At 40.4% G+C, this 13,892-nt stretch overlaps 1 protein-coding gene across 2 annotated transcripts in view; it reads left to right on the top strand.

Annotated features, from left to right (window-relative positions):
- Positions 1 to 11,168: 11,168 nt before the first annotated feature.
- The window catches only part of grik5 (glutamate receptor, ionotropic, kainate 5), a 49,821-nt gene continuing 47,097 nt past the window's right edge, over positions 11,169 to 13,892 (top strand). For both annotated transcript variants that reach the window (XM_088013752.1, XM_088013751.1), the window contains exon 1: positions 11,169 to 11,322. In XM_088013752.1, coding sequence (XP_087869878.1) covers positions 11,211 to 11,322 — 112 coding nt within the window. In that variant the 5' untranslated portion in view covers positions 11,169 to 11,210. The remainder of the gene's footprint in view (positions 11,323 to 13,892) is intronic.

Raw genomic sequence — 13,892 nt, 5'->3', positions numbered from 1 at the left:
TTTATCAAAGAAAGACGGTTCAAATAAAGCTATAAAAATCAGTTGCTTTATTTGTGCTTAATGGCATCTGGATGGGACTACATGCACACATGGTGCAAACAGATCCTCGCATGGATCATTTCAGCTTTAATGATTAAGGCACAGGCCTTCTGTTTTTACTGCTAGGCTAGAAGTGAAGGAGGGGAAACATTCATTTTATCCACAGCAAGAGGAAATAAAATAAACTTTTGTATTGGCATTTTCTACAAGAAATTGTTGAACTGTGTCCTGAGTTTGGACTTTACAGCATAAATTTACTCTGAAATATAACACCGTTTAATGTCACCACAGTAAATTTAAGATGTCCTGAAATGTTAGCAGCTTTAGGAAAGTGTTTGAAGACAGGCAAGTAATTATCTCAATAAAGTAAAAAAAAAATTCTCAAACTAAAGTAGATGCTTAAAAGTAAATTGAGGAAACTTTAAGTATTGGCTTTATTCATTAGGATATTATCCTTGAATATGAACAAAGCTCAATGATTAAAAATTAAATCTGCATATTTTAATCTTCAGTGCCTAATTATCTCATTAATATCAGAACCAAGTTTGCCATTCATTTAGTACTTAAATAAGAAAGGGATGTATCTGGAGTAGCGTTCATGTGAAACACTGATTCTTACTGACAACCCTCCATTCCTGCTCAGACATTGCTCTCTTTCCAGTGCCGTGTGTAATAATGTCACTGCTGCATTTCCAAGGCTTTGTTCAGAACGCAAATTTTCAATCTCCAATCAAGCCGCGAGGCGAACGAGTTCAAGGATGGCCTGCTAATTGTGATTAAACTGCTGCGCTGACGTCAGCCGCAGCTGCAACAAGTGCATCGACAGCCACAGACGATAAACAGCTCTCCTTTTTTAAACAGTTCCCGGGGAAAGGAATAAACCGAGAGCCATGCTCCACCTCCGCTCCGCTCACACACACACACACACACATACACACGCAGACTCACTGCCTGAACAGCGGGTGGTACATATGCATGCAGCAAGGCTGAAATGCAAACTCGCTGCTGGCATGTTCAAACAAATCACACGCAGCCGTGCACCGGGATGCGGAGACTTTGAGAAAACAAAACGGCCTGCTTGCATACCAGCACGCGCACGCACACGCACACACACACACACACACGCACACACACACACACACACGCACACACACGCACACACGCAAACACACACACACACACACACACACACACACACAATGTTCTTTGCTGCTTCTTGGAGAGCTCATGCAGATTGTTGGAGCTGGTGTGTACGTTTGAGTCTGACGTACTCAGATGTGACAGTGTCGCAGGAGAACGGTGGTTCCCCGAGCAGCCTGTGTCACAGACTGAGGGCCTCTTTGTCAAGGAGAATACTGGGCAGAATTTATCCATGTTCAATGAACAGAGGGGGCGGACGGCGAGGTGGCGGTGGGGGGGCTGTGGCGGAGAAAGTGGGCTGTCGAGATTGAAGAGAGCGCTGAGAGCGAAGATCCTGAGAGGGAAGAGAGAGGTCAGCGAAGAGACAGGGCTATACAGTGTTCCTGAAGTAAAGTCAGAACGGATAGAGGCTGAAGAAGAGGAGACAAAGCGGAGAGGGAGGAAGGAGGTGAGAGTGAGACTTCAAAGTGTCTGCAGCCCTGCTGAGCGAGGACAAGTCAGAGGAACTGAGAAAACATACAGAGAGCTTCTTGATTAGTCTGAAGGGAAGACTAATCATCAAGAAATTGTTCAGGAAACAAAGTGATGGGAAAAAAAAAAAAAACAGAAACTTGATGCCATTTTCAGGCACCAAGGTGACATCTTTCCATTTGTCTTTGTAGTATTTTCCCTCGGAGGAAAATTATATTTGAGTAGCTCAAGCAAGCAAATATTGCTGTTTTGGGCTTGTTTGCTTAATTATGAATCTAAGAATGTTAATTAATCATTTGCAGAAAGCAAAGCTGTCATAATATTAGATTTGCTCTTCACAGTTATTCCTATTCATTCTCATTTGCACTGTGCCCCATTTTTTTTTTTGCCAAATTAATCACAAGGAAAATATAAATTGAGGGATTAGTATTTGAGGTTCTCCACTGATCTGGCATTACATTATGACCACCTGCCTGGTAGCGTCACAGTCTCCTTTTTGCCAAAGTTTCGCTGGAGGCTTGAAGTCCAGTGGGAATCCATGGCTAATGGAGAATAAAATCATAGTGATTGCTCTGGCTCTGCATGAGCTTGTTAGGAGAAAGAAAAATAATAATTTTGAAATAAATGTCTCAAATCTTAAAATGATGCTTTTAGTCGTCACTAAGCAGAGTTTTTAACATTTCTTTAGATATTGCTGAAGTTCCTGAGCAATATCATTAGACACATTAGAGGCTATTAACATTATTGGCTATAATATTATCCGAAATAAGAAATGTTATAAAGATTTTTTTATTTATTTATTAAACTGTGTCTTTTTCTTTTATCTGGGTTTTTATTTTCTCTATATGAAAAGCAAATATCGAAACAGGTTTGTTTAATTGTTTGTATTAAATATGATCTGTACGTTTCCCTTCTCCCTTCATGATAGTCGCATTTTATTCAGTGTTTTCTTTATTTGAAGGATATCCGGAGGATCCAGACAATTTTCTGGCACTTTTGTTTTATTTAAACATTTTATATTTTATTTATTTATTGTCCTTTTCTTTGCATTGGGATCATTTTAAACTGTTGTTTATCTGAAGTAAAACATTGTCTCTAATTAAAATCCAAGAGAATGAAGACTGTGTGAAGCCCGCATTATCTTTATTATTAAACATGGTGGTGGCAGCATCATGCTGGTGGGATGCTTTTCTTCAGCTGGACAGGAATGCTGGTCAGAGTTGATGGGAAGTTGGTGATACTGGAAATGATTTCTCTAAAAGCTTCGAGCTGATTTACACTCCGAGAGCGAGACTTTGTTCAAACTGGGGAAAGTAACATGTTTATTCATAGTGATGATTTCAACTAATGTACGTTAGTTTTAGACCCAACAAATATAAACGGGTCTAAAAATTAAAACTTTGACTTAATATTTAAAATGTCTTCTAAATAGTCTGCAAAAATGTGAGAATATATAAACCAAAACTCAGCGACTGCTTCATTTGACGTAACATTGTGATACAACTTCATTTTTTTCCCATTTCTAAAGCTGTGGAACATCAATGTGTAGAATATACTCTGTATGTTTTCTATTTGTGGAAACTGGGAATAATGGCACAAATATGCGTAAATATGTAAATGAGAACATGCATTTTAAGTCGTTAGGCCGTCCGGTTCGACCGTTTGTCTCCTGACACCAAGACATGTCTGCGATAGCATCAGAGTTAAAGTTCAGCTTTGTTGCCACGTGATAAATGTCAGTTATGCAGCAAGAATTGAAATTATCCAAACAGATTTACAGAGAGAGGACACACCTGCTTGCAAAATGTTGTAGAGGCAGATAAAGAAAACTGTTTAATTTGGATAAGAAAGATGACGGTAAATAAAATAACACATAAACCCAATAATGTGTTGTTAAAGCCAGATATCATAAATTGTATGCACACATGGTAATCTTGCCAGATGCTTAGCTAGAAAGGCATAAATCAGACTTTTCTTTGTGGGACCCATTATTGACTAAAACAAGTCTATACTTCTGAGATCAATTCTGGAGATCAATAAGATGTTCAATATTAAACCAAATGTCTTTCAATTTTGACCTAGATGTATATTAACCAAAAATATTTTCAGAGATGTATTGAGAAAAAATGTTGACAGATTTTTGCATCTCATCTCATAAAGTCTTCAGTTCATACGTTGGAAAAAGTCTGAATATTTTAGAAAGGCACTTTATGAAGCCTAAAATGAAATAGACCTGTCTCAAACATTTTCTGGTAAGGTGAGAAATGTCAAGAGTGGAAATTAAAAATTTGAGTACCTGCTTACAGGTTTCAATATTTCTCAAAAATGCAAGGCTTCACCATAAAGTCTTGACTTTCTAAGATGGATGCATCAAACTGAACAGCTGAAGAATAAAACAGAACATGCAGATTAGGTGGAAAATACAGAAAGCAATAGAGTTGGAGCAGGAAAGTAAGTCAGACGATGAGAAAAGGGAATAAAGGAACCCAAATGACTGCAGACTCAAAATGCTGAGTCAAAATGAACAAAAATATGTGCGGCTCTTTTGATATTAGAAGCAGACACAAAGCAGCAAAAGCTTAATCCTCTCAAGTAGCCAAATGTCGGGAGTCAAAGGAGGGGGAGAGTTGAATTTTTCCACTGCATGAGCACAAACATACTTACACACTCGGGCCGACCTCCCAGCTCATCAATACTGTCTGGGGAAGGCTAACAAATGCTCCAGAATGACTTAACCAGACTCATTCAGGGACGGCGGCCCTGCTTTCTGCTGCAGTGCCGCCCTGTACTCAGCAGGGCCGGTTAATTGTGAGAATGAGCAAAATAACGCTTGTGTTCCCCTGATGGTCGCTCCATACAGTCTCCTGAAACCCAAAGCCACTGAAGCTGTTCCACTTACAAATTCAATTATAGAAATGATTCATCCTTCCATTATGATGACTGTTAGATTTCTTTGTTTCATACAATAAGGCAGGAGGGGCGGAAAACAAAAAGATATTTTTTTTTTCCTTATATAGCCTGAAGCTTCTTTTCTCCATCTGAGTTTTATTTTCTGCTCCTCCCCGGCTCATCCCACTTCCTCTGCCTCCGTCTCTCTTCATCCTCTCTCCGTCTGCCCTGGGGGTCAGTGGGGAGATCGCATTCCTTCCTTTTCCTGCCTCCAATGTAACCCTCCCAACATCATGAACCAGCCTCCCACCCCTTCCTCCCCACACGCTCCCCTTTAGGTAATTAAGATTTCAGATTTTACGGCTTTCTTTTTCATAATAGACACAACAGACACTGCGAGCAAGCTGCCAATTCTCGAGTGCGCACACACGCACACACACACACACACACACACACACACAGGCAAATCAGTAAACACACTAATATGCTTCAAGATGAATGCACACACCAAACAGCTGAATCTACAGCGCGTGAATGTCCCTTTTCATACACTCTGTCCTCACTGTTCTGTTCTGCACACACACGTGCAAGCACCCACCCACCCACACACACACATACGCACACATGCACACGCACACATGCACACACACACACGGCCGGGCACATCAGAATATTTATGCGTTAAGCTTCTCTGTGTGTCTCGGTGGTGCCAGTGCACAGGGTGACATGCAGCAGGGTGCAGAATGAAAGAAAACGAGGGAGGCTAGGAACCAGTTTTTTCTTCTTCTGTGCAGCTCAGACAAGTCTGGTCGGGCCTCTTGCTGCTCCAGCTCCCCGCAGACTGACACCCGACAGCGACAGGGACTCAGCCATGTACCGCCGCCACAACAGCGCTTGTATGCCAGCCAGATACACAGTCCTAGCAAATTGAACACGGCAATAGTGTCTCACCATTTGTGCTCGACTTCGTTTCGACTCTATCTGGCTCTCTCAATTCCCCCACCTCATTCTGGGACTTTTCAGCTCCTTATTTTCTTTCGCTCATCTGCAGTGATGGAAGAAGTGCTCAGAATTGCCTAGAATTTCATGGCCAGATCTATCAAAGGGGGTACCCATAGGAACCTGGTAAAACTTTCCTAAGACAATAATCAATTCTAAGACTAGATTTGCTTTGGATTTTCTTTCTTTTTTTTTTTTTTGCATGTGGACATGTTTTATGTAGCTTTTCCAGTTTTGTTAAATAATTAAAACCGATGAACCTGACTCTCCGGCCCCTGCCGCGACCGCTCGGCCTCAGATTGATGAGGAAAAAAGCTTCATCCTGGTTAATCCACACCAAATTGCTAATAAAAGCAGGAACACCCGGTGACCTCAGAAAATTGTGATAATAACTATAATAACAACAGTGATATGCTGGTGGTGGTAACAATGCTAGCCACCTGTCTAATGCTGTGGTAGCCTCCCTCTCTTCACTTCGACAACAGCGTACTTTTCAACTTTTGAGAGTGTTGCAGAACATTTACGTCCTTGGCGTTGCATGGATTTACGTTGTTAAACAGAACCCTGAGGGGCTAAATTTATGGAGAGGTTGAAAGCAGGGTTTGGCTATAAACAATATCTCAAGCTTTTAATGTCTAAAGCAGCACCGTTCAATCCATCATCTTTAAATGGTAAGATCACAGCACAACTATTTATTTACTATGGAAAGGAGACGGCTCAGAAGTAATCTGTTGACAGGATAACTACAAGTCGCACACACGACGAAGAAGATTCCCTCTTCACAGGAGGTCAACGTTAAATGTTTTTGCACACATTTTAGAGAACTGTACATCACAAAAACATCCACCTGGAAGCACAGTGGTGATGGCTGCATAGTTCAGGATGATTTTCTTTAGAAGAGACATGAAAGTTTGTTGGGGCTAAATACTAGACAATGCTTGAAGAAAACGTGTTGGAAACTCCAAAAGACGTCAGACTGTGAAAGCATCCAAAACACAGAGGCGGAGTTACGACGCAGCAGTGTTGATCAAATCATATTTATGTGTTGGAACAACCCAGTCAAAGTCTGGACACAAATCCAAGTCTGGGCTTGGGTTTGTTGCTGTTCTCTGTCTAATGACTGGGCTTGAGCTATTTACAAAGAAAATAGGGGAAAAAAAATTATCCTGATACTCAAAGCTGGTAGAGACAAACCCCAAAAGACTTATTGCTTCTTTTTTTTAAAGCAAAAGTTGGTTTGGAAAGTATTGGCCCAGGGAGGTTGAATAAAAATGCAGATATTTATTTGTGGTTCTAGGCGAATGTGTACTTTCTCAAGTTAATGTCAGAGTAAAATTCCCCATGAACGTCGAGGCATAAGACCTCTCTGCAGAAAAATGTTCAGACGTTACTGCTTCCACAGGCTTGCCTTCTTCCTACGATGCACTGTGCTCCCATTTTTTTTCTTTCCCAGGTAAACACGAGTGCAGCCTTCCACATGATGTAAAACAAAACATGACTCATAAGATCAGATCACCTCCTTCTGTTCCCTGATGCAAAGGGTTTTGTTTTTGCTCTTAAACCTTCAGTTCTTGAGCTTCCTAGATTTCAATCATGTTTCTCTCTTTTATTTGCAAAAGGAGGTAAATCGATTTGAGCTTCAAAGAGCAGTGATGAGGTAGAATCTGACTTCCGGTTGCTTGAAATGCAAATAACGTTCGGAATGACGCAGACAGGAACTTACTGCTGTTTTTAATTAGTTGAAACTAACACGGGAAAATATAGAAAATAAATTAAAAAGATGTGTGGTTTTTGCAGCTGAATTAAATGTATAATTTCTTTTGAATTGTGGCGAAAATGCTGTTGACATGTAATTAAAAGCACCGAACTGAAGTGAAAGTGCTTTAAATTTCCCCCTCTCTCAGTCCCTGGGTAAATGTACTTTTTCACCACTGCTGTCTCTTTGTGGCTCTGCGTCTCTTTCTGCAGACACTTTCCAATCTTTTCTCTCTATATTCAATTTTGTTCTTTTATTCCCTCATCGGCGCAACCCCATTCCCTCTGCTTCGTCTTTTCCCCCCCCCTACCGACTTCTTTCACAGCTTTCCATCTCCTTCCACCTTCCACCCGTTGTCTTTCTCTCCTGGGAGTAAAGATACTCTAATCCTCTCTGTCTAATGCTGTCAATAGCTCTCAATAACAATGAAATAGCACCGATTCCATCCCGTCGCTGATGAAGCCATAGCCTTAGTTTGGATCTTATTCGTCATCATGGCAATCTGCCTCCTGGTAATAGCCAATCAGATGGCTCCTGCGAAATGCAGTGCTCCCATGATAGGCTCCCCATTGTTTTGATTGACTGCACCTGAGGGCCCACCACTTCAGCTGGGGCTCGATCAATAACCCATCACACACACACATACACACACACGCAGTGGGCAGGCACAGGCTCATGCATGCCCTGCAATAAACACCCGGGTATGAGCACAACAAAGACGCACACACACACTTTGTTGGGGAGCAAATTGAGAAAGAAACCACTGGTATGGGAAGCAAACAGAATACTTCAGCAAGAGTCATCAAAGTGACAGCAGTTATCTTGTGGCGCGGTCCGAATAAGCAGCCGCTGCATAACCATAATAAACAAACATACAAATGAGATGACAGCTTTGCGTATGTGGCGACAAGATTTTCATTTGCCTTTATTGGCGGCTTTACAGTAACCCGTTGGAGTTAAACGAGAAAGATGTATGGATTACAATAAAAGCGCAAATGACTCCCACTGTGCGCCTGCTATCCTATGTTGTGTCACAGATACAGATGGCTCCACATAAGCCCTGCCTCGGTTCGCTCTGAGCCCTGGAAGCCGTAATGAGAGAATGGCCATCTGCACTGGATGCTGTGTTCATTAGTATTACAAACGTGCTGAAGCGCACATTTTGGTCACCGTTTGAGAGACCCGTCAGAGGTGCAGAAGATGGAGTCGAACGATAGATTTTTGTGGAGTTTAAACATCACCGTTCAGCAAGAGTTGGAGATAATGTGAATCTTTAAAAGTGAAAGAAGCAGCTACTATTGAAGGTGAGATATTTTGCCTTGAAAATAGCTACAGCTTTTTTGGGCTAAGACACGTGTCAAACTGAAGGCCCACGGGCCAAATCTGGCCCACCGTAGCCATTTATGTGGCCCACTAAGCTCAACATGAATAAAACTTTAAACTTTTGTGTGTTTAAATATTTTGTCAGTCAAATCAAATTAACACCGTTTTACATTGATGTAATTTGGGACTATTCCCATAAAAAACAATATACTGAAAGAAAGCTGTTTATTAGTAAGTAGTTGCCACAACCAGCTTTTTAATGGCATCCATGATCTTCATGTGGCCTGAAATGAAAATGACTTTGACACATCTGGGCTTTGATGTTCATGTCCAGAAACTGAAAACAGCTCAGACTCTGTCACGTTCCACAAATACTGTAAGTGAGCATCACTGTCCAAAGTTTGCACCAGATTCTCAGTTAAATTTAGACCTGAAATTTGACTAGGCCACATATTATGCTTGTAATTAATTACTAGGTCTTTTTATTATTATTTAGACCAGAAGTTTTAGTTTTGGTCATATCTGAACAGAGCACACTGATATATTTCCACCATTCTCTAAAACAATTGTGACATACAAAAGTTTAGAAAGTTGAGAATGAGATAAACAAAGTGAAAGTAGCTAAAAACAATTAGAGGTTTAGATGTAATTACAACTTCAAGTGTTTTGGAATCATTTGTAAGAATTACTTAAAAAGGGACATTGTTGCCATATCTTCTTTGAATAATCATTTAAAGTTGGGTTATTATGCAAATTGGACTTTTTTGAGGTTCATATTATGTTATTATGGAACTCCCTCTTCAAGGACATTATCAGTGTTGCTTTTACTCATTCCTGGATGTCTACAAAATCCTTAAAGTTTCCATGGCAGCCATTAGAAGGTACCTTAACGCTTGCTATTTCCGCAAAACTGCACCTAGGAATTTCAGTCCCCAGCCACCGCGTTCCCCGACCCACAGCGCATCCCTTTCCTGCACTCCCTCCACTCAGCTCCTAGCGGCAGCAGCAATTAGCAAACACCTGGTGGAACTGCGAGTCCGCTGAGCTTATCATACAAAAGTCACTCCTTAGAATGATTGTAAACTACATCAATGGGCAACACGGAGAAGCATTGTTTTGTTTGATGTACTGAAGGCTGTGCTGGAAAGTGTAGGAGGTTCTTGGAGAGACAGAGTTTCAAGATGTCTGATACGGCTATACTGCAATGTCAAATTTTCTGTCAAGTTTTTCATATGTACAGCATTTCCATAACATCTGAAGGTAAAATAGCTACTTGACTGCCATAAAATGGCACTATGCGCCTGAAAAATACATAACAGCTGCCTTTCAAGCTAACACAGTATGGATGGAGAGAGTGCCTTTGAACAGCTCATTTCAAGTCTTGCTGTAAATTCTCAAATGGATTTAGGTCTGGACTTCTATGAGGACTTTCACCATCATGTTGTACTCATAATACAAAACATCTTTCGTCTTGGTTACACAGTTACATTTTCGTCTCATTTTACCAGTGCACCATCTTAATATTTGTTGTGTCCCCTTTTGGGTAGACAAACAAAGATTAGACAGATGACAGATGAAGGATTTTCTAGTGAAGGTGGCCATCAAGCTCAAGGATGGACGGTGGAGGGATGTTAGATCCACAAGGTCAGCATGAAGCCACATTTTCTGTGCGTTTGATTTATCTGAGAGTGAAGGTACATCCTCTCATCAGGGTCAGCAGCTGACTGCTGTTTACAACAACACGGGTCAAGTGGAGGTCCTGAACGCAGCGTTTCAAGAGTCTGTCAGCACCGTGTAAAGCTCAGAAACACCCCTCCCTCAATTTCCTCTGTCTTCGTCTGTCTCTTCCTCTCTCCAACTCTTCAACACAACCTTGTCATGTTGTCAGTCAGAGCAAGGATTTGTCATTCCTGGAGACTGTTGCTTAGCACCACTGGAGATCCTCTGAACTCCCTTTGTGCTCTTCTGTGCGTGTTTGTGTGTCGTTTTGAAGTTGGCGGCTCGAGGTTAGGGTATAGCAGCCATGTTAGTGGATACGGATGAGTGTTGTGTACTGTACAGCCAGCTAGCTCAGAGCTCTTGTATTTACACTTATTATTCTGTTTCTAGTACTCGCTTATCGTGTATGTTGATCTGTTTTCATGCCTTTTTGTGTTGCGTATACACAAATGTGTGTGAATACGCAGAACGTGTGTGTGTGTGTGCGTGTGTTGTGATGTTTTGTTTGAAAAGCCTCCGGAGATCCTCTGGTAGGCTGAATCCTGTCACGTCTAAACAGCCGACTTTCCACAGGAGACGTGAATACAGTTGTGTTCTGTATTTTGTTATTAGACAAGCTGTATGCACGGGAACCAGGCTGCTGGTGCGATATGACAAGAAACATCTTCATAACTGACTTTGAAAGTGCATTGTATGGGTTGTGAAAGCGCAGGTGCTCCCACTACCTCAGAATATGACAGTGCAAAGTGGCGATAAGCTGTATGATGACAATTTAAAGGAAGAGTGGGACTTTGTGTCGACTAACACGCTCTCCAATCCCACAGGTGTTGGTGCAGGCAGCCAGCAGACCGTTCTCCATGAGGAGCAGTAGAAGATGCCGGCTCTGCCAGCACTGCTGCTGTCAATACGCTTCCTCTCCTTCCTGCTAGTCACGATGCCACCGCTCTCCCTCAGTCAGGCCCCTCTGCTCTCCTCTGTCCGCATGGGTGAGTAGATGCTACACAGGTCGAAAGGCTTCTGAACAAACCTTACATCTGTTTGTTTCATTCATTCACAAATCAGTTGTTTCACCTTGGAGAGGGTGAGGATCTTAAACAAACAGGTCGATATTCCTTAGTGGAGATACCACGATTTCACGGTAAAAACAAAACTAATCAGGATCAAATAGCCTTCATATAAAGAAGAGAAACAAAAGTTTTTAGTTTTTTTTTTTTTTTCTGCTGCTGCTGCTGTTGAAACAGCAAAACACTGGTTATTACAGCTAAAATGTTTGCTTTATAATTCATATTTTATGATTTTAAATTTAACATGAAGTCTGGAAAATTTATAGAATAACCGGTAACACTTTATTTGAAGGGGGTTGAATAAGACTGACATAACACCTGTCATGAACATGAATAAGCCTTCATGAATATTTATGACTGTTGTCATAAAGCGTCATTCGGTAAATTATGACACTTTTAATACAAAGTTGGCATTATTCAAAATGTCTTTGTTACCACAACTTGACATTAAGCAAGAAGTCATTACTGATATAAATTTGTTATAAAAGTATTACTGATTGCACTTTAAAATTTAGGTAACTTTATGTTATTAAAGGTAAAGTTTAAATATATCAGTAATGATTTCCTGGTTATGTCATGTTTATGACAGTGTCATGACAGTCTTATTCACCCCCCCTTCAAATAAAGTGTTACCGAATAACCATTAGCTAAATATCTGAATTAGTTTTTCTTGTAAGCTGGGAAATAAGTAGCAACATTCTTTCAGACAGCTGCATGGCAGTGCACAGAAAAGGTTGGGGAAGGAAACTCTAACTTTAACTCTGTTTTACTTTTAAAACAGTTGCATTTAAAACCAATACCATATATTCATATGTACAACCTGGCCTTTGCCCAGATTGAACAAATCAACTGCAAGGTGATATAAATGTAAAAGTTGGTTCTGTTATAATAGACCACAGGTACGTAGTTTAGCTGGTCAAATCCTCGAAAATCAGCTCTTTGATCTGAATTCAACTGCAGACAAATCATTTATGCAAAAAGATTATTCTCACCACAAATGGACCAAGCATTTCCTGATGACCAACATGTCAGATTTGACTCTGGAATCACTCTGCTCCGTGATCGGCCCATTGGAATCTGTAAAAATGTTACCCAAGCTCTGAAGGTTTTAGCTGAAAAAACAATTTCCTTTAATGAGGAAGGTCACACTCAGGGAATAAGACTCTGTTAACTATTTTACATATTAGTGGGGTTTTAAACAGAAGCCCAAAAGAAGCTATTTAAAAAGGGAACAGCATTTATCAAGTGTTCGTGTCATCTTTGTGTTTAATCTGCTACTTTTAAACAAAGGAAAAGGTTTCCACAAATAACAAGAAGCTATGAAGCAATTTTGCTTGGTTTTGTTCTTTTACAGTTTAACTTTGTGTCATGAATCCAGAAATGTTTCCTGGCCTCAGAAATCTCAGTTAAGCTTGAACTCTACAGAAAATCTTGATGCTTACAGTTCGTAGTCTGACAGCACCAATTGAGCTAATTGTACATTAGCATCAGCTAATATTAAATGCTCAAGGCAGCTGAAAATGTCAGTGGTGTTAACAGTGTCTTTGTTTAGCAGTAATATTGAAGCCTGTTTTTCTGCAGAGCGGTGTAACCCCGACTGCTCTCTCACACATCATGAGACCTCATCTCTATTCTAAATAATTATTGACTGATTTGGAAAATGAGGCTCCTTTAAGTTCATTTAGAGTTGCAATAATTGATTTAACGATCCAGCACCAGACTGAAGCTGTCTTTTCAGACGTTAAGCTTGAGACAGTAGTAGTAAATATCTTTTATTTTGCTTTTTGAAATTCAATGATCCAGAAAGAATCGGCTCTGTAACTTGGAGTTGATTGTAATATTTTTTTTTAAAAATGCCATCCAAAATCAGTAGTGCTTAACAAAATCAGACATTAGTCAAACTAATCTCTGATTGGTACAAATCTAGTTATCAAAGCTGCAAATGTCTCCAATCTAAGCTCCACTGTCCATTCATCTGACAGCAGCTGAATGTGCTCATTTCATGTTTAAACGAGTCTTCTGGTGTAAGATTTTGCAGTAGAAACCCGACAAGGTCAGACTCATAACTTTGGTCTGAACACTGCACTTATTTGAACTGCAGCTCACACATTAATGGACAGTCATGCACAGTGGAAGTAGGCTAATTTGGCTCATGAACAGCTGCTTGGAGCAATCTGAAAGATTACATCATTAAATAGATAAATAGCAGTTCTGTGTTAATGTTCTGGCTTCATAATTCTCCTATAACAATTAGCACCTAAATGTTTTCCACTGTGTCTGAGCAAATCAAGCAAGAGAAACTGTTTCACAGTGTCGGAAATGGTTTGTGTCTGATTATTCAGCAGCATTTACACTACTGCTGTTCATTTTGTCTGAAAATTGCAGCATATTTATCAGGCTGATGCAATTTTCTTTGGAAATGTGAAGTGCTTTTATTATAGAAGTGATTCTCAAAAAAGGCTTTCAGAGTTTTGAAATGCGTTGGGGACCCT

The sequence above is a fragment of the Poecilia mexicana genome, unplaced genomic scaffold (assembly GCF_051168715.1).
Source record: "Poecilia mexicana isolate PSO_F unplaced genomic scaffold, ASM5116871v1 scaffold_16, whole genome shotgun sequence".
NCBI classification, from domain to species: Eukaryota; Metazoa; Chordata; class Actinopteri; order Cyprinodontiformes; family Poeciliidae; genus Poecilia; species Poecilia mexicana.
This window is presented reverse-complemented; position numbering and strand designations above follow the sequence as displayed.